We start from the raw sequence: 21566 nt of genomic DNA on the forward strand, positions 1-21566 counted from the left end.
GGCGTGAATCAGTGAAATTTATCTAAAAAAATCGGCCTAACTGCGCCCTTTATCTTATTTCAATCGAATAGGGTTGATCCTACACTTGCTTTTTGGCTGGCGTTAGAATGGAAACTAGCGAGTTGCATGCAACTAAACCGTGTCCGATTTCTGGGTTGTCTATCCTAAAGTGGTAGAAACCAGCGTTTTGTTCGTAGATTTCCGCGAGGCACTCTGTTGTGAGTATCCGTGGAGCCTGCCAATGATGTTGAACTGAGATATTTCGACAGTACCGAGCAGAGATTTGTCCCATTAACTTGTGATGAGCATCTGGGATTGCTATTTAGTTTGAATGCTGACAGCCGTTTCGGTAAAATCCATATCGATGTGCTTCAAGCACGCAAACAACGTATCCCGAAGGGGAAGGATGTGCAGACATCATCTGTCTCTGCTAATAGCAAGCGTCCTCTCACTCCTTGTAGGTCGAGACCAAGTAAACCTAGTGGTTCTGAAAGCCACAACATGTCGGTTGCCGCTAATTCTGCCAATTTTGCTCTCCCTTCTGCACCAGATGTACTAGTAGAAGCAGAGCCTAATGAGGAAGTGACTCGACATGATGATGAGGATGAGATTCTATTCCCTGAACTGGTAGATAGAATCAGTCAACATGCAGTGGAAGATGAATATCCAGATGAGCCTAGCAGCCGTGCTAGATTTGATGACACTGATGATGAAGAGAGGGAGGAGAACATCGACTCCTTAGTTTTACAAGAATATGATGGTGAGGGCATGCCAGCAATTGAGTGGAACAGGGAGAATCCTGAGCTTACTCCAGGAACCGTATTCGAAACGATGGTGGACTGTCGTAATGCACTGACTACATATTGCATTCTCCCTATGAGGTTGATTGGAGTGAGCCACAAAGATTCATTGTTCATTGCCCTTATGATAGGTGTAGGTGGAGGTTGCATGCATCCACTATGCTAAAGAGCAAATTGCATGCAAACACCTAGTGGAGGTTGCATGCATTCACTAGGTGTAGGAGGAGCTACGAAGTAAACGTTGCGGCATGGGGGCGATTAGCTCAGCATCTCTCTTGAAGACGTGCGCCGACGTTGCATACTCGGGCCACCGGCAAACTACTACGGCTGCACAACAGTGTTCTGGGGGCGGCGAGCGCCGCTGCAAAAGACAACGTCGAGCACCACTTCAGCGGAAGAGGGCATCGACGCTGCACTGGTCGGCGATGTTGTGCAACACAACGGAGATCGGCAACACTGCAGTGGCTGGCATTGCTGTGCCACACGGCGGACGCTCATCGACGGCCGCCGGTGCTGCAATGCAGCGCTCGTCGACGGGCCAATGATGCTTTGTCTGGGCTGCAAGAAAGCATTGCGTGAGTTGCAGTGAAGCGCCGCAAGGTCATTGAATCTCCATCGGGGTTGCACTGGAGCTTCGCGGCGGTCATTGATGCTTTGTCGGAGCTGCAGCGCCGCGGGGTCATTGAATCTCCGTTGGGGCTGCAATGGAGCGCCGCGGGCACCGTCACGGCTTTGCGTCGAGCGCTGCTGCCATGGAAGCTGTTGTGCTGAAGCTTTTTGCCGTGCTGGCTCCGATGTTGCGAGGTAACCGACGCAGCTGAGAAGGAAGATGAGGTAGTCTATGCTCCCGTGTTGCGAGGTAGTCGCGTGATCGACGGAAGAACAGAGAAAGACAGCTTCCATCAGATCGGACGGCTGTTTAGGTGGATGATTTTCTTGATTTGTAGCAACCCCCTAGATCTAATGATACATAGGCAACGTAGATGTTGGTATTTTTATAAATTTGATCAACATAGAAAGTTTGGATTTCGAAAGAATATATATACACGTCCTGCGGAGGTAGTATCTTGGGAGTGTCATTTTAAGACGAACTGAAGCCTCATTTTTATTACATTAGCAAGAAACAAAAAAAAACTCATTTTATTAGATACTACTCTCTCCGTTTCAAAATAGATGACTCAACTCTGTACTAAAGTTTGTATAAAGTTGAGTCATCTATTTTGGAACGGAGGGAGTACATCACTGGATTCAGTATACAACTCCTCATGTCGAACTTACAAGCAAAAACAAAAATCCTTCTGCTGGCATAGGGACAATGCACCTCCGTTCTGAGTGCTCATGAATCAAAGTCACGAAGATAATCGAGCTGCCCGTCGAGGACGTCGGCCGCGTCGAGGTAGTACTTCTTGACCTCGTCGTGCCTGAACTTGCGCCCCGCCTTGCACGACGATCTTCCCCCGAAGCGCGCTGCCGCCGCCGGACGGATCTCCACTTCCTTGTACATGGCGGACTCGTACTTGAACGGCGACTACCATCCCGTCGAGTAGTAGTATCCGAATCGCCCGGCCATCGTCGGCGGAAGGGTCTGCGGCTCCTCCTCCTCCTCTTGCGCCATGCCGCTCCTGCCGAGCGCGCGGAGGCCGCCGGACTTGGACTGGTTGGTCGGCTTCCGCGGCGCCCTGATGAACCCGCCGTTGGCCACCGCCGGCCCCTCAACGACGTGCACGGCCCGGCGCTTGCCCTCCGGGTCGACCAGCTCGCGGTCGTACACGCGCACCCACCCTCGCTGCCGTCCCTCGCGACGCATCTTCGCTCGTTTCCTTGGTTTGCTTTGTGGTTCTGTGCGTCGAGGCCAAATCTGCCGGTGGCCAATTTATACACACCGGGGGCTTCCCTTCCTTGGCGGACACGGGTTGGTGTTGGGGTTCGTCAGTTCTTGTCGTGTGGTTGGCAACTTGGGGTCCAAGTTTCCTGAGCATTCCGATCATTCCTTTTCTTTCTTTCTTTTTGAGACAATAACGTATCAAATTAGTGGGCCGAGCGCAATCCCATCGGTCGAGCACAGTTCATTGCTGTTGCGGCCTACCCTCATAGTGGGCCACCTCATACCTTTACACATCCCCTAAACTCATCATCTTTATCCATACACATCAGTGGTACAATTTTTTTCTCAGACCCGTTACCCGACAGGATAGACGGGTACCCGTAGATAAAATTACCCATGTTTGCAAAATATCTGAACAATTCATAGTCAGTCATAAACAACAACATGTAATTATACTATAAACCACAACACATCAGAAACTACAACATATTTAACAAAGAATATCACTTTCTTGAAAACAACAACACATCAAAACAACATTATATAATCATAGTCATACATTTTGAGTTAACAAATTCATGACTAAGTGTAGAGATATTTTCGAGTTCACATTATATGGGTATGTGTTATACGATCTCATATCCGTACCCGCTCTACCCGATGGGTTTCAGATTTCCCTATTTATATACCCATGGGTAACTATTTGTCTCATACCCACATACCCATATAGGATACCTCCTCGTTTTGACAAGTGGCGCACACCACTTGTTAGCACCTAACAAGGTGGGGAGTGACCTTTGCAAGGGATGACCCTTAACTAGTGATTTCGGCGAGTCTATATCTTGCCTTATGCAAGGCAGCAGACCAGGTCACCTACAGCGAGCCAGTAGTGGGCCCGCGCAATAACCATGTGGTCTCATGCCGCTGATGTTGTACGCATGTTTCTTTTTACTTTTCTAAAAAATTAGAAAAATAATATATACAAATATTATGAAAAAACTTTAGTTACTTTTCAAAAGTTTTCAACGCACAATTAACAATATAATGCGGTGTAAAAAAATGTTCGCTTGGCTCTTAGAAAATGTTTGTACCATTCAAAAAAATTGTTTGTGAAATTTCAAAAATGTCCAAGTGTATCAAAAAATGTACATTACATATTTTAAAATATTATACAATGTACAAAAAGGTTTGTGCAATGAAAAAAAATGTTTCATACTATTCAAAATAATGTGTTTTACATTTACAAAAATATACATACATTTCAAGTAAAATATAAATGTTCAATACATTATTTTAAAATATTTATATATTGCAAAAAATGTTAGCATAGTTTATATAATTGGCACGTATCATACAAAAGAAACGCTTCAACATGTATTTGAAAAATGTGAATAGGTACTCAAAAAATGTGTAAAACAAGTATTTGAAACATAAGAAAACTGGTAAAAACAATGGAAAGAAACAAAGTGAACCAGGGAAAAGAAAATAAAAGGGGAAAAAAGAAAAACCTGAAGAAAACCAATAAAAATAATGAAAAGGACGGTAAAAAAACTACTTCCTTCAAAATTGGACTGAAATGACAACATTTATTTTGGGTCGGGGGGAGTACTAAAAAACCTCGAGCGAAGCTACAATATTAGGCCGGCTCAAATAGGGCCATGCAGCAGGCGATCGGTAATAAGAATAAGTTTTTTTTAGAAGACCAGGGAGCACCTCCCCGGTTCCATTACTCTAAAAGAGCAGTTCAAAATAAAAAGAAGGAAACGAGCTGGCTAGTAAGTAGCATTATTACAAGGGTCGCCAGCAGGGCCAAGACTCACTAAAGATCTAAGGAGAAGAGCTTTTCAAAGGGCACCGGGAGAATCCAGCGATGCCTTCATGGTCTTCAGACGTGGAGCAACGTCCGCCCGCGGTGACCAGCAAGCGATAAGAGTAGACACCGGACTGGAAGGGACATCATTGTGGATGCCTCTTTTCTTTGGTGACAGGAGCCCATCATCGTCTTCTGAGATCTTCAGCTTTTCCCAGGGATCCAGTCCCAGATCAGAGCGTGGCTTGCTCAGCCACTTGTGATCTCCAAAGGTCTCTGAAGGTACTTTGCGAGGAACCCCACAAAGGTCATTATCTTTTCCTTATCTGATCCCGAGGAGAGGATCGTCCAGTTCCTCACTGTGTTCAAGGTCAATCTCAAGACTTGAGGAACAGAATTCCAACTGGTGTTATAAAAAAATCATAGCATTTCTATATTTCGAGAGACACCACAGGACTATTGAGCTAACATTATTCAAAATAGTGCATTTTTTGTTAGTAACCCAGAATCTAGCTACAGATTCAAAGGAAGAGCCAATCTGAGTGTTGAAGTAATCAGCAGCAGGGCCCCAAAGGTGCTTGGCAACAATGCAGTCGAAGAAAAGGTGGGAGTAAGATTCTTGCTCCAAACACTAGACACATTCAAGGGGTTTGATAATATGCCTTTCCCTAAGATTATCCCTGGTCATCAGTTTGTTGTTAGAGAGGAGCCAGAGAAAGACATGAATTTTAGGGGGAACTCTCAATTTCCACACTGCTTGGATGAAAATAGGCTAAACCCCCCTAAAATTAATAACATGGTATAGGGAGCTAGAGGAGTATTGTCCCCTATTTTCGAATTGCCGGATTAGAGAATCTGTCTCATCAGAGAAGATAATACTCCTAGCAATTTCCTCTAGCTGGAACTATTGTTCCATAAGTTTGTCACTAAAGATCCTTCTGAAGGAGAGTTTGAGGCATTGCCCATCCCAGATCTCATTGACACATTTGTTCTGTTCATTGCAGATCAAATAGATAGGCCAAAATTGAACAGCTAGAGGGGAAGTGCCAAACCAGGTATCTTCCCAGAACCTGGTCTTGCCCCCATCCCCAATGATCCATCTGTAACCAAATTTCACAGCATGGATAACAGACTTTACCCCTTTCCAGAATCTAGAGATTTTCTGGTTAGAGGAGGAGGCAAAAATGTTAGGCTTATTGGCCAAGTATTTGTGCTCAATAAGCATCTTCCAGGGTTTTTGGCATGCCTCATAGTATCTTTTGATCCAGGATCCTAACAGACAAATGTTAATTTCTTGGAGATTGGGAATGCCCAAACCTCCAAACTCCTTTTTTTCATGGAGACCAGCCCCTAGTTAGCTAGGTGAATCTTTCTATGCCCTTCAAAATCAATCCACATGCAATGGGACATTTGTGAGTTGATGAGACTAACAGCCCATTTAGGGAATTTGAAGAAGGAGAGGAGGTAAACAGGAATGCTAGCCAGGCAGGCTTGAATGAGGATCAATCTACCTCTGTAAGACAGGAGTTTTCCTCTCCATCATGCAATCCTCTTAATGATTTTGTGTAAAAGGGGTTGAATGTCTTCTCTCCTAAGTTTATCATAATGGAGAGGGATGCCTAAATATTTAATGGGAAAGCTACCACTACTGCAAACTAAAATGTTTAGAAAACCAGCTAGTTCCTGGTCATCCATATTGATGGGAATGAGCTCACTCTTGGAGTAGTTAATTCTCATGCCTGAAACTTGCTCAAAGCAAGTCAAAACAGTTTTCAAGTTGCTAGCATGATTTATGTCATTATCTAGAAAGAGGATTGTGTCATCTACATATTGAAGGCAGACGGTCCCATTAGGGAAAACCTCAGGGCAAAGGCCAGCAATCAAGCTATGATCAGCAGTCTTGCTCAACATTTTGGTGAGTACATCAACAACCAGGTTAAAAAGAAGAGGTGAAATAGGGTCACCTTGCCTAAGACCTTTACCGGCTAGGAAAAAGTCACTCTCACAACCATTCAACTTTACCCCAACAGACCCCCATGAGTGAGCTGATGGATCTAGCTAGACCATTTCTTCCCAAAACCCCTGAGCTCCAGGAGTTTCGTGAGGAAATTAAGGTCTACTTTGTCAAAGGCTTTTTCATAGTACAATTTTAAAACAAGGCCTTTTTTATTCCCAGAGTGGACAGAGTGGAGGACTTCATGAGCAGTGACCACACTTTCAAGGATATATCTCCCTTTGAGGAATGCAGATTGATTGCTAGCAATCAACCTCTGCAATACTTTAGAGAGCCTAGTGGTGAGTACTTTAGAGAAAATTTTAAAACTACAATTAATCAGACTGATAGGCTTGAATTTTTCATAGAGGTGGCTTCAAGCCCTTTAGGGATAAGAGACAACATTGCAAAATTCAGTCTATATATATCTAGCTCCCCTCTATGAAAGGCCTGGAAGAGGTCCATAATGTATTTTTTGATCAAGTCCCAAAAGTGTTGGTAAAAAGGAAAGGAATTCTGTCAGGACCAGGAGATCCATCTAGGTAGGAGCTAAAAATAGCATCCTTCACTTTTGCTTCTGAAAATGGGGCTTCTAGCAGCTCATTTTCAGAATGGGAAACTTTCTCAGAATCAGAGAAGAAGTTTTCATGAAGAGAGAAACCAGAGGGGTTTTCTTTCTTGAAAAGCTCTTTATAAAAGCCACGTGCCACTTTTAACATATCACTAGTATCAGTGATAGGACCATTAGGACCATCCAGAGAGTGAATGAGGGGTTTCCTCCTCCTCTGATTGGCAACAACATGAAAATAAGCAGTGTTTTCTATCCCCCTCCTTAGTATCCCTATATCTATATATTTGTTTAGCTTTAATATCTTCTAGGAGCCAGATTTTCTTCAGTTCACCATGAACAAAGTTCAACCTAGTAAGCTCAGCCTCAGTGAGGTCAGAGGTTTCAGCCTTAATATCTAGAGAGTCAAACTCAAGGAGAAGAATCCTTTTATACCTCCTCAGATTGGCCTCCTCATTGGAGTTCTAGCCTTTGGTAGTTTTCCTAAATCTTCTGATTTTGATTTGCCAGATTTCTAGAGGGCAGATACTCCCAGTGGGTTCAGACCAGATCTTTCTGACTAGTTCAGAAAAATCCTCTCTTAGGAGCCACCATTTTTCAAACTTAAAGCTAATGTTTTTAGGAGATTGGTTAATTCTAGAGTCCCAAAGCAGAGGGGTATGATCACTGCCACATCTGGGCAGAGCTCTACAACTAGAAAGAGGAAACAGGCCATCTAACTCTGTGTCACAAAAGATTCTATCAATGGTGGACATAATCAAATCTATTTGATTATTGACCCAGGTAATTTTTCTAGAAGAGAGCTTAATTTCAAGTAAGCTCCAGATCTCAATCCAGGCATTGAAATTATCACTCCACTTATGATTAATAGAACCATTGCTTCTATCCTCAACATTTCTAACCAGATTGAATTCCCCCCTATCAGAGTGGGGATGTGGGCATTTAGGAATAAGGTATGAAGTTCAGAGATAAAAGCTCCTTTCCCCTCATCATAGGGAGAGCCATAAACAGTAATAATCCTAAAAGTAAGCCCAGTAGTTTTCAACTTGACTATAGAGTTGACAGAAAACTCTAAGTGGGACCAAGAAACAACTTAAAAAATGCTTAAATCTATTCCCATCAGGATGCCTCCAGCAGATCCTTTAGATGGAAGAGAGTGCCACTCAAAATCCCTATTCCCATTAAGGGATTTAATACAAGAGGTAGAGAACTCCTCCTTCTTGGTTTCCTGAAAACCTAGGATAGTAGCATGAGTTTTATTGATAGTATCAACTATGAGAGTTTTCCTCCCAGGGGCTGCAATACCCCTTACATTCCAAAAGAGGGCATTCATGGGGACATTTTGTTTCTGGGGTGCTTGCCCTGCCTATGTTTGCAAATAAGAGACCAGAGCCCCTCACTAGAATCAGCAGGAGGGTTTATGCAATCTAAACTAGTGTTGCTATCAAAAGTAAGTTTTCCAGCAACAGAACCTCCAGTTCTATTTTGTGGAAGATCAGCCACAGATGAGCACTCATTGTCATCATTAAGAGAGGTAATATCTACACCAATCTTAGATGCAATGACATTAAAAGAAGGATCATTAAAAAAGAAAAGGGCTTGTGTGTCATACCTAGGGGTTTTTGAACTTCAAAATTCTGAACTTCTTTGAGTTGCTTGGCTTTTTCAATGATAGTTCTCTTGTCACCAGCCACCCTAGAACTGGCTCTATGATACGAGGCTAACCCGGTGTAAGCTGATCTTTCACGATTGGAGTGGGTTCCCTTGAAGAACACGATGAACATGGGGAAGAAGGGGAGAAATCACAAGGGGAAACACTCAAGAATTAGTCCAATCACACATCCACTAGACAATCAAACACACAAGATCACAAGGTACATGAACAACAAAAGGAAAGATACATGGTAGAGTTCATCTCGAAGAGGAGGTCTTGATGGTATCCTAGACGGATCTTCCCATGAGGGGTCTTGATGATATCCTGTATGATCTTCTCACATGGAGGTCTTGAACTCCATGGGAGTGGTGGTCTCTCTCTCTCTCTCTCTCAAGAGTAGAGGTAGGAGCAAAGCTCACCTAAGAATGATCTATCATATTTGCTAACCCTAGAAAGGATGAGGGGGAGGTCTATTTATAGTCTAAGCCACAAAGGGGTAAGTGGGAGAGGGATAAAAGGCCAAAGGCCCGGCTGTGCACATGCAGTGTCAGACGTCCGGCCGGGGTCGGACGTCCGGTCGCTCGCGGGGGTCCGGACGTCCGGAGGGCGTTGGACTTCCGATGTTTCTTCTATGGACAGGTGGCACCGGTCATCCGGTCGGCGTCGGTCGTTCGGCCATTGGTACTTGTCGGGCGTCCGGTGGTCGTCGTTCATCCGACCACTGTAGCCTCTTCGTCTGGGTGGGTGGAAGGTGCGTCGGACGTCCGGTGGACGCTGGTCGTCCGGGCGCTGTAGCGTGTCAGATGTCTGGTGGCACATTGGTCATCCGGCCGCTATAGACACAGCAACACCGTCTTCTTCCATCTTCGCTTCCATGCTTCCCTCGCAGATGGTGTAGTTGTACACTTGCTCTCGCACTCCTCCTCCTCGTCCATAGTGTTCCAACAATACCTATGTATGCACACGAGTGGAGTGTCAAGTAGTATACCATCCTCGAAGGGGTTAAGTGAACACGTGTAAAGGAGAAGATTCACCTTTATGTATGAGAAGTAGAGGTCTCATGTGTCACTTGCCAAAAGGACTCTTGACATGGTGATGCCCGTAGGATGCTCGGCATCATCCCCTCCCCCTTGGAAAAGATCCTACCTCGGATCGAAAACCAAACCACCATGGGAAAGAGATGGCGGTGCCGTGTTAAAGTGGTCGATCACCAAGCACTCATCATCTAGTAGCTCAAAATGGGCACTATCCAATGTCGCACCGTCTTGTGATTCCTTCAAAAGGAGCAAATACAACAAACACTTGGAAAAACAAATGTGGTTAGCGTTAGTGCAAAACCAAGCATTCAAGAGGTGAGTCATCAAACAAGTGTTGTCATCAAGCATAGCATATGGTTTGACAAAGGATTGTGTCATGACATGTAAGCATATGAATTGAGCAAAATCAAGGTCATCATGGAAACAAGCATGTAAATGTGAGGTAGAGATGCAAATATGTGTGACAAGAGAATAAGCATCTACCTCAAGTTCATAGCAAGTATTCACAATTTTCTCAATGAAAGGTCTATGGTAGTGATACATCTCCGTCGTATCTATAATGTTTGATTGTTCCATGCCAATATTATTCAACTTTCATATACTTTTGGCAACTTTTTATAATATTTTTGGGACTAACATTCTTGATCCAGTGCCCAGTGCTAGTTCCTGTTTGTTGCATGTTTTATGTTTCGCAGAAACCCCATATCAAACGGAGTCCAAATGGGATAAAAACGGACGGAGAATTATTTTGGAATATTTATGATTTTTGGGAAGAAGAATCAACGCGAGATGGTGCCCGAGGGGGCCACGAGGCAGGAGGGCGCGCCCAGGGGGGTGAGCGCGCCTCTAACCCTCGCGGGCACCCCGTAAGGCGGTTGATGCTCTTCTTTTGCCGCAAGTAAGCTATTTTTCTAAGAAAAATCTTGGCAAAGGTTTCAATCCAATCAGAGTTACGGATCTCCGGATATATAAGAAACGGTGAAAGGGCAGAATCTGGGAACGCAGAAACAAAGAGAGATAGAGAGACAGATCATATCTCAGAGGGGCTCTTGCCCCTCCCATGCCACGGAGACTGAGGGAGTCCTGGATTAGGGGGTGTCCGGATGGCCGGACTAAGACCTTTGGCCGGACTCCCGGACTATGAAGATACAAGATTGAAGACTCCGTCCCGTGTCCGGATGGGACTTTCCTTGGTGTGGAAGGCAAGCTTGGCGATACGATATGAAGATCTCCTCCCATTGTAACTGACTCTGTGTAACCCTAGCCCTCTCCGGTGTCTATATAAACCGGAGAGTTTTAGTCTGTAGGACGAACAATAATCATACCATAGGCTAGATTCTAGGGTTTAGCCACTCTGATCTCGTGGTAGATCTACTCTTGTACTACCCATATCATCAATATTAATCAAGCAGGAGTAGGGTTTTACCTCCATCGAGAGGGCCCGAACCTGGGTAAAAACATCGTGTCCCTTGTCTCCTGTTACCATCCGCCTAGACGCACAGTTCGGGACCCCCTACCCGAGATCCGCCGGTTTTGACACCAACATTGGTGCTTTCATTGGTTCTTTCAGTTCCTCGCCTAGCTGGGTATTGGTGTCTTGAAGCTTGTTCTTCTCTTGCCTCGCCCTCGTCAGCACGTTCTCGCCAGCCTTTAGTTGGCGTAGGAGTTGTTGCTGGTCCGGATTTACTCCGGCCTCATCTGCATTATTATAGTCAGGGTTGCACGCTTGCCGCATTTCAAAACGGAGGTACCTCTCGAAGCACATATTACATGCGGGCGTCCCCTTGACATTCTCTAAAGTGGCCAATGCAGCCTCAAGCTGAGCCTTGCACTCTTCGAGCTCCTGGGACAATTGCGTGTTCTTCTTTGTAAGACACTGCATAGCACATGATCCTTCAAACAGTTATCTTCACTGTTTCAAGTCTCAGGGGCTACTGACATATATAACCTTCAATTTTACTCACTATATGTCTTTCACATACTGCTCCGTGGCTCTGGCTAGACCATTTTTAGCAGCACAGAGATATGCATCTCCTGTATTAAAGGCGTCCAACGCCTCTGGGGAAAAACACGCGTCACGAAGAATAGTCCGGCGACGCCTGTGGTTCAGGGCACTCTCCACCTCTGAATTGGTGGCAGATAGCCCGTCGGCGCCCTTTGTCGGAGGAGCGCCCGAGGCGCGTCCCATGTCCGTCTCCGCTTCCGGACCCGGCCTCGAACCTTGGTCGGTGGACATAGTCCGGCGGGCTCTCTTCTTCCTAAGAAAATCATGAGCATTAGTAAGACTCAAGGGTGTAAACCCTAGGCGTTGAATTCACACGCCATACCGTTGCGCCGGAATCTCGATCCGGTCCGCACTTCTTTTTGGCCCGCTTGGCTTCAGCGGCCTTTCTTGGCTGCCCACCGCGGGCTCGGCCTTCTGCCTCAAGGATTTACCCTGCGAAATGTTGTTATTACACGGCATGCAAGATAAAGCATTAGAATACTGGGACTTCGGTCTTAGTTACCTTGGAGGCTGGAAGTAGTCCGGGATAGTCGGACGTGATGGCCACTAAGGATTTATTCTTGCTCAACTGATGAAATACTCCATCAATCAACTCCACGCATAAGTCCGGATCTTCTTGGGAGTCCGGATCGAGGGGCCGTCCCGGGTCCTCGGGTTGTGGAGCAGGGCTGTTTATTTCCTTCACAGCCTGGCGCAGCTCCTGCGTTTGAACATTACTAAATCTAAGTACTCAACTACGGGAATTTCACAAACGGACAGGCAAGTGAAAGTGTCCGCTCACCCAACTAGGAGGATTGTACATGGAGAATCCGCCCTCCGGGTTGACACGGAGGAATTCTTCCTCTTCCCCCTTATACAAAGTGGATAAGATTCTCGTTAAAGTGGCGGCCGAATCTGGCCCCTTGCGACCGCACCGAGTGGCGTCATCCTCCCCGTTGAAATCCCACATGGGGTGGCCTCTGTATTGAAGCGGCTGCACCCCTCGCGTAATTCATACGGCCATGACCTTAATCATGGTCAGTCCGGAGTGAGCCAACAGCCTTATCCGGCTCATCAGGTACAGGACGTCCCTGTCAGCTTCCCTCTGAGGGTTCCATGGGTGCCAACTCAGGCGCTTCTTCAACGGGGCATTATTGAACTCGGGGAGTCCGATCCGTACAGGGTCCGCCAGGGGGACGTCATCTATATAAAACCACTCTGAGGGCCAGTCTTCGGACGCCCTCTTTGGGGTGCCGGATAGATATCCGGTCCCGGCGATGCGCCATAGTTCGGGTCCGCCCACCTGATAAATAGACCCCTCCTGAGAATGGGGCACAAGGCAAAACAACCTCTTCCACAGTGCGAAATGGGCCTCAACACCCAAGAACAGCTCGCAGAGGGCCACAAAGTCCGCGATGTGCAGAATGGAGGCGGGCGTGAGGTTATGTAGCTGGAGGCCGTAAAACTCTAGCAACCCTCGGAGAAACGGATGAATTGGAAATCCTAGTCCTCTCATCAAATAAGGGACTAGGCATACCCGCTCTCCTTGGGAGGGATTGGGAACGCTCTCCGCCTGCTCTCCGCCGCTATAGGCAGCAATCCCGGCTCGAACAGGGACCATATATGCTGGGGGGAGAAGCCCCTTGGACTGAAGCACTACTAACTCGCTATGCGAGATGGAGCACCGCCCCCAACTCCGGGCCGAGGGCTGGAAGAGCGAGAGGAGGAGCGGCATCGACTGGCCATGTTGGAATGGATCTCTGTCAGAGGCGCTCTGATGAAGACTCGCGGAGGGAAGATGGTGTGAGTTGGATCTAAACCCCCGTCTCTTTTATGGGCGGCTCATTAACGCACCTTGGGGGTGGTAAGTGAAAAGAAAACCCCCTGACTTTTCGCATTCGTTTGACGCGTGGAAGATGGTCATTATGGGGCACAAAAGCCGAGGAGGACAGCACACACTAGAAGCCGGACACTATTCGACGGATACAGAGAATTTGCAGGAGAACCCGCCTTGCAATGCCGAAGACAACTTGCACGCCGGACTCGTCGTCATTGAAGCCTGGTTCAGGGGCTACTGAGGGAGTCCTGGATTAGGGGGTGTCCGGATGGCCGGACTAAGACCTTTGGCCGGACTCCCGGACTATGAAGATACAAGATTGAAGACTCCGTCCCGTGTCCAGATGGGACTTTCCTTGGCGTGGAAGGCAAGCTTGGCGATACGATATGAAGATCTCCTGCCATTGTAACCGACTCTGTGTAACCCTAGCCCTCTCCGGTGTCTATATAAACCGGAGAGTTTTAGTCCGTAGGACGAACAACAATCATACCATAGGCTAGATTCTAGGGTTTAGCCACTCCGATCTCGTGGTAGATCTACTCTTGTACTACCCATATCATCAATATTAATCAAGCAGGAGTAGGGTTTTACCTCCATCGAGAGGGCCCGAACCTGGGTAAAAACATCGTGTCCCTTGTCTCCTGTTACCATCCGCCTAGACGCACAGTTCGGGACCCCCTACCCGAGATCTGCCGGTTTTGACACCGACAGAGACCATGGACCATAGGGGAAACCCTTCTCCCATCTAGGGAGAAGGTCCAGGAAGAAGAAGAAGAAGGGGGGTTCTCTCCCCCTCGCTTCCGGTGGCACCGGAACACCGCCGGGGGCCATCGTCATCGTCGCGGTCTACACCAACACCGCCGTCATCTTCACCAACATCTCCATCACCTTCCCCCATCTATATTCAGCTGTCCACTCTCCCACAACCCGCTGTACCCTCTACTTGAACATGGTGCTTTATGCTCCATATTATTATCCAATGATGTGTTGCCATCCTATGATGTCTGAGTAGATTTTTGTTGTCCTATCGGTAATTGGTGAATTGCTATGATTGGTTTAATTTGCTTGTGGTTATGTTGCTGTCCTATGGTCACTACAAGAAATATGTCAACTTGTGACCACCACTATTGGTCACTGAATGGTCATAGTTTTTTTACTTGCGACCTTTTTGTGACCAAAACCAGAAGGTCAAAAGCTGGCCATCGTAAACTGACATTTTTGACCTTTTCTGTGAGAAGGTCGTAGACATTTACGACCAAAATAAGCCTACTGTCTTGTTTTGGTCACTAGCTGTCTGCCCAGGCCACGTAGGCATCCGATGTGGCAATCCAATGTGGCACAAGAATCAGCCCGGTCCAATTCGGTGTTTATATGGGGCGAGCCAATTAATTCAGCCCATTTATATTTTTTTCCTGCCAATTTTGGTCAACTGCTTTGGGCACTTTGCGATCCATTTTAAATTTGGGCCTCACAATTTTTACTGTGCATTTAATTTATAAGATGGCTAAGATCCGGGAGAGGAAGACAAGGGATATTGGCCAAGTCAAATGCATCAAGGACGGAGCAGGCCAACTCTTGGTGAAGGACGAAGAGATTAAGCATAGATGGCGGGAGTACTTCGACAAGTTGTTCAATGGGGAGAATGAGAGTTCTACCATTGAACTGGACGACTCCTTTGATGAGACCAGCATGCGTTTTGTGCGGCGCATCCAGGAGTCTGAGGTGAAGGAGGCTTTAAAAAAGATGAAAGGAGGCAAGGCGATGGGCCCAGATTGTATCCCCATTGAGGTATGGAAAGGTCTCGGGGACATAGCGATAGTATGGCTAACCAAGCTTTTCAACCTCATTTTTTGGGCAAACAAGATGCCAGAAGAATGGAGACGGAGTATATTAGTACCAATCTTCAAGAACAAGGGGGATGTTCAGAGTTGTGCTAATTACCATGGAATTAAGCTGATGAGCCATACAATGAAGCTATGGGAGAGAGTCATTGAGCACCGTTTAAGAAGAATGACAAGCGTGACCAAAAATCAGTTTGGTTTCATGCCTGGGAGGTCGACCATGGAAGCCATTTTCTTGGTACGACAACTTATGGAGAGATATAGGGAGCAAAAGAAGGACTTGCATATGGTGTTCATTGACTTGGAGAAGGCCTATGATAAGATACCGCGGAATGTCATGTGGTGTGCCTTGGAGAAACACAAAGTCCCAGCAAAGTACATTACCCTCATCAAGGACATGTACAATAATGTTGTGACAAGTGTTCGAACAAGTGATGTCGACACCGATGACTTCCCGATTAAGATAGGACTGCATCAGGGGTCAGCTTTGAGCCCTTATCTTTTTGCATTGGTGATGGATGAGGTCACAAGGGGTATACAAGGAGATATCCCATGGTGTATGCTCTTTGCGGATGATGTGGTGCTAGTTGATGATAGTTGGACGGGGGTAAATAGGAAGTTAAAGTTATGGAGACAAACCTTGGAATCGAAAGGGTTTAGGCTTAGTAGAACTAAAACCGAGTACATGATGTGCGGTTTCAGTACTACTAGGTGTGAGGAGGAGGAGGTTAGCCTTGATGGCCAGGTGGTACCTCGGAAGGACACCTTTCGGTATTTGGGGTCAATGTTGCAGGAGGATGGGGGTATTGATGAAGATGTGAACCATCGAATCAAAGCCGGATGGATGAAGTGGCGCCAAGCTTCTGGCATTCTCTGTGACAAGAGAGTGCCACAAAAGCTAAAAGGCAAGTTCTACAGGACGGCGGTTCGACCCGCAATGTTGTATGGCGCGGAGTGTTAGCCGACTAAAAGGCGACATGTTCAACAGTTAGGTGTGGCAGAGATGCATATGTTGAGATGGATGTGTGGCCACACGAGGAAGGATCGAGTCTGGAATGATGATATACGAGATAGAGTTGGGGTAGCACCAATTGAGGAGAAGCTTGTCCAACATCGTTTGAGATGGTTTGGGCATATTCAGCGCAGGCCTCCAGAAGCTCCAGTGCATAGCGGACGGCTAAATCGTGCGGAGAATGTCAAGAGAGGGCGGGGTCGACTGAATTTTACATGGGAGGAGTCCGTTAAGAGAGACCTGAAGGATTGGAGTATTGACAAAGAGCTAGCTATGGACAGGGGTGCGTGGAAGCTTGCTATCCATGTGTCAGAGCCATGAGTTGGTTGCGAGATCTTATGGGTTTCACCTCTAGCCTACCCCAACTTGTTTGGGAGTAAAGGCTTTGTTGTTGTCGTTGTTGTTGTTGATTTAATTTTTGGGCCTTTGCCTTTTTGCGATATAATTTTTGGGCCTTGGCCTCTTTGTGATCCAATTCTTTTTGGGTTGTAGCCATTTCGACCAATTTTTCATTTGGTACAATAGACATTTCGGCCAGTTTTTAATTTGGGCCATGCCTCTTTATTTCAAATACAATTTACAGCACAGACAAAGAATCAACCCAAATTCAATACCAATATATTCTGTTTTTGACCACTTTCAATCCAAGAATACATTTCAAAAATACATACAATAATATTCCAAGGATTTGTACATATATTCTAGCATTTAAATAATAAGTTCAACAAGAAAATATACACCAAATTCTCAGCAAGACCAACAGTACATCCAAATTCCCAGAAAATACGGCATTACAACAAACATATAAAGCAAGTCGTTGTCTTGGACTTCCAGCTTCTTCAAAAAAATCAGCACATAACTCTCCTGTAGATGAGAAGAAAAGCCACATGTTCATTCTCGATATGGGTAATATATGCTAAAAATAAATCCAAGAACCGTGCAAGAGCCTAGGTTTTACTATCATTTGGACACCCAGATTGGCGATCCTTCCTTACCTAATGTGTGCAAGTCCAAATAAATTAATAAAAAATCCACTTTATAGAGCAAATGACATGCCCCCCTTTTATCTAAAACTGTAGTGTATGCTAGTGACAGAACAAGGGGTAAGACTGTTATGATATGCCAGATTGCCAGCAACAGTGATAGAGCATCTTCATATTTCGAAAGGTGACATGCATCACATAAAAAAATTGTAAGCATTGAACTTACATCATATCTACGGTAACATCACTAAATAGGTTGCATGTGTATGCTAGAAATCAAGAATCAAAAGGACTTCAGCTTGTTTTGAATTTCTTGCCTTTGTTGCTCCCAGTTCAGTAAAGAAATAGTCGAGCAGTGAGCGCTTCGCCTCATGGACTTGGCAGTGCACAATAGATTTCGGAATGGAGCATAAATAGAATACCTAGAAAAGAACAATAAAGAGTTATACAGTTAAGTAAGCATCCTTGGTGTACAAATAAGTGGAGAGAACAATAAAAAGCTACAGTCTAGAATTTCTGTTGAGAAACAGTAACTTGATGTAAAGTCACTTGAAAATAGAAAACACCTTACAAGCTTGTGAAGCTTACCATGATTTCAAAAGCATGGGTTATGTAATCTTTTATGCCATCCTCCCAAAATTTGGCTGGATGATTTTGCAACTGTAGTTGTACCCAGCTGCTCAAAATATAAACATATAGATGAGTGCTTCTCACATGTCACCAGAGGCAAATAGCAATACACATAAATGCTCATCACTATGGACATGAACAGCAGGATAAGTGACTAAAGTTTGCAAGTTCTACTAGTCTCCCGACATGGATACTGGTTCATCAAACATCATGAATCAGAAATTGCTTGAAATAAACATGCTAGAACTAGTTGTTGGTCCGGTGAATCCTGGAGAGCTTATTTCTCATGAATGGATACTTGCTAGAATAAATCACGAACAGACAGTATGCAAGCAGGGTACACAGAGACCAGGAGAAGCAGAGCGTGGGCGACCGTAGCCACTGTAAGCTTCCGCGTTTCTAATGGCCATGTACGTTGTCACCAATGTCAATTATTTTCATACTAACATTTTCACAAGCACCATACAAGCAAACTCCATTACAAAGTATGCAGTACATAGGAATAGACAAACAGTCAACACGTATATATCTAGTCAATAAAATATGCATGCAAAGTTGTACTGATATAGACATGCTGTCATAGTCATATGCATAGGTGTTTCACAATTGAACAGAATTGACTACCAAAGAAATCAAAATTGAACAGAATTGCCGTGCAGAATTAGTCATATGCATAGGTGTTTCACATAATGAGGGGAGTTCTTGATTTGTTAAGAAAAGTTCAATTTTCAGGAAAGTTAAAACATATTTCCATGCTTGTCTACCAAAGAAATTGTATCAACTTAACAATTAGTCATGCATAAGTGTTTCACATGAAAAACATACAGAAGTGCAGACTCGAGGTTGACAATTAGGATGCATGCTGATATCACCATCGATCTACAGGAACAGTCGTGCAAAGTTCAACTGACGTAGACATGCTTTCACATCAGAATTCAGAAACATTAAAGTCTCGCTTCATCTCAAAATCAAACCGATCTAACATGTAGAAAGTGATTAACAGATCCAATAATACGGTAAGACAGCTTGCGAGTGTAATTGTACAGCAGAATAGAGTTTAATCCGAGTAGTACATGTAGATCTCTGTGTATGAGTTGATGTAGGGGATGAAATCCGAGTAGTACATCCCGCCAGAGAGGGGGCCGATGGAGCGGGTGACCCTGCCATCGAAGTCGACAGCGAGCACGAGCTATTCGAGAGGATCCCACATGACCACCTCGGGGGCGCCCTGGGAGCAGAGAGAGTATATAATTATAGGATTTGTATATACAAGCTCCAATGATTTTATGTACAAGTTTCTTCTTTCTTTTCTTTTGTCACAACCAGAGAAATGCCTTTTTGGCAACATTGTTACAAGAAAAATGAGAGAGAGCACCTGAATTCATGAAGCGTGGTCTTCGTCTCTTGTAGTAAATTAGAAGAAATCCTACGCAGCTCCAGCTATCCAATAACCCAAATTCAAGCAATGCCACAACGAGCAAAATCTACGTGACTGCAATGTCAACAAGTAAGGAATCAAGCAGAAGCAGATCAAACATCATTATATATCAATTCATCATAACAAAAATGAGATCCAAAATATTACAAGGAACTGCCTGGACTGAACTCCACGTCTCCACGGTCTACTCTCGGACGGTCGGTCCCTGACCACGATTGCGAGCTGCTGCTCTCCGCAACTCTGTGTTCCTGCTTCGTCGACACGTGCTAGTACAAATACACAGTCAGTTGGTCATCTGGAGGTGGCACACTAAGTGTATCATAAGTGCACCCAACAATTATAATACACAGTCAGTTAGTCATCCGAGTACTGCTAGCTACTAGTCCGAGTACTGCTAAGCCAACACCTATTCACTCTTTTATGATTTGATGAACTTCATATAGCAAAACCATGCATGCTTCCATTGCCACATTGGTTAGCAAAAACAGACAGTAAACTGAAGATGCACCTGCAGCTGCAGAACATGGAGCAACAAGTCCACCTGCACATGTTCAGCATGCGGGAGGGGCAAAGGTGATTCAAAGGTATTGCCAACTTCGTAACTTAGCATGATTCAAAGGTGATCCTCGTGAGGTGTGCTCTAGCATGTATATAATAAAATGAACAAAAGATTTTTCATAAGAACAAAAAAGACAAAAAAACAAGAAAAGTAGTACCATTCAGGCTCAAGAATGGTTCTACACGCAAACAGGTAGAAACGGTGTAGCAGAAATCAACAGAAGCAGGTTGGTTCTCTTTAATCATTGTGTTCATCAATAACAAGTGTGTTGTCATCAACCTATTCAACCCTGATGGCACTAGCAACGACGATTGCCCGGAAGATAAAACAAAAGAAACCAATCCTAAAAACATAGTTAACTCAGTAATCAGTTCAATCATGACCAGCCTGCATTATCGAGTTTGTTATCTTTGTAGGATTAGCTTCTGAAGTTTTATGGTCAGGTTAACCATGACCGATTGTCAAGCCTCTTAATCTAGTGTTATGCCTAAACTCTTCCTCAGAGCACCGTCTCGGGCGAATCCCATCTATTGGCGCAGTTATTTGCAAGAAAAAACTCTCCCAGGGGATGTTGTGTCCTTTGGGACTTGATTGAGAATCGACGCGGCCTACTGCCAGCTCCTGCCCTACCTCCTGCATAGTAGATCCTAGCACGGCATGCATCCCAAAATTGCCCACTCCGCCCATCTCCTCTAATCGACTCGTCATACGAAATCATACAGCAGTGGCATGAGAAGCTAACTCGACAACACGCGACAGCGACGGGATAAGCAGCAGCGGGTTCGCACATCGGTACGACACAAATCAAAATCAAGAAGCAGGGTCAGAGGGGGGCAGGGGAAGTACCGGCGGCCCGGGGCGGCCGGGGGCAGAGCAGGCAGAAGCACTTTGTGCTGCGGTCGAGCTGGCAGAAGCGCTAGAGGCAGGCCTGGGTGCCCTCCTTGCGCTCGTGCACGTAGACCGGGAAGCGGCAGACGTCGAAGGCGGTGAGGACCTCGCCGTCCATCGTTGTGCCCAGCCCGTCGGGGCAGATCTGGCACACGTCCCCGGCCCCATGCCTCCCGGACTTCTGCACACAGCAACGAGACGGGTCAAAACCAAGGTTCCGCTGCGGGGAGGAAGGGGACGGGATGGAGAGGAGCATGATGAGATCGGGAGGAAGGGGACGTCCTTGTGATCTGGGTCGCGAGCCCACTACCGCTGTCGCGGGTCGTCGACGGTGGGTGTGATAGCGCATCGAGGTGGGAGGGAGATAGTTTGGGTTGGGGCAGCGGCGGCGTCTGTGGGTGGGAGCGAGACAAGGGGGAGGATGGGTGGGGAGGGGATGAGTGGGAGAGAGAAGCGGTGGCGGGATGGGGGAGGAGGGGGCGGCGACGGGGGGGCGGTCGTCGTCGATCTGGATCGGGGAGAGGGGGAGAGAGGGGCGGCGGCGGGTGTGTTCTGGGGGAGAGGGGTAGAGAGAGGCGGCCTCGGGCTGCTAGGGTTTGGTTTCGGGTGAGAGGCATTGGATCTGCTGGATACGGACGGTTCAGATCAGCTACAATAGGGTGATCTGTGGGAAGTGTTCTGATTGGTTCGGAAAATTAGTGAATTAA

General features: G+C 45.9%; 2 protein-coding genes across 3 annotated transcripts; both read right to left on the minus strand.

Moving 5' to 3' along the window:
* Positions 1 to 2016: 2016 nt before the first annotated feature.
* LOC123065660 (uncharacterized) lies at positions 2017 to 2652 on the minus strand. Its single transcript, XM_044488899.1, has one exon. The coding sequence runs from the start codon at positions 2605 to 2607 to the stop codon at positions 2329 to 2331; it is 279 nt and encodes a 92-aa protein (XP_044344834.1). The 5' UTR covers positions 2608 to 2652; the 3' UTR covers positions 2017 to 2328.
* Positions 2653 to 16954: 14302 nt separating this feature from the next.
* LOC123070752 (uncharacterized) lies at positions 16955 to 21338 on the minus strand. 2 transcript variants are annotated; one of them, XM_044494069.1, is made up of 6 exons: positions 20818 to 21316; positions 19350 to 19466; positions 19048 to 19202; positions 17933 to 18020; positions 17662 to 17766; positions 16955 to 17225 (listed from the first exon to the last, which is right to left on the minus strand). In XM_044494069.1, the coding sequence occupies exons 3-6, from the start codon at positions 19098 to 19100 to the stop codon at positions 17109 to 17111; spliced, it is 363 nt and encodes a 120-aa protein (XP_044350004.1). In that variant the 5' UTR covers positions 19101 to 19202; positions 19350 to 19466; positions 20818 to 21316; the 3' UTR covers positions 16955 to 17108. The 2 variants fall into 2 exon arrangements, 1 of the variants encoding a protein (XP_044350004.1); XR_006433916.1 differs by lacking the exon at positions 16955 to 17225 and adding an exon at positions 19560 to 19678 and having other exon boundaries at positions 17656 to 17766; positions 20818 to 21338.
* Positions 21339 to 21566: the final 228 nt, after the last annotated feature.

This window comes from Triticum aestivum, chromosome 3B (genome assembly GCF_018294505.1).
Source record: "Triticum aestivum cultivar Chinese Spring chromosome 3B, IWGSC CS RefSeq v2.1, whole genome shotgun sequence".
Lineage (NCBI taxonomy): Eukaryota > Viridiplantae > Streptophyta > Magnoliopsida > Poales > Poaceae > Triticum > Triticum aestivum.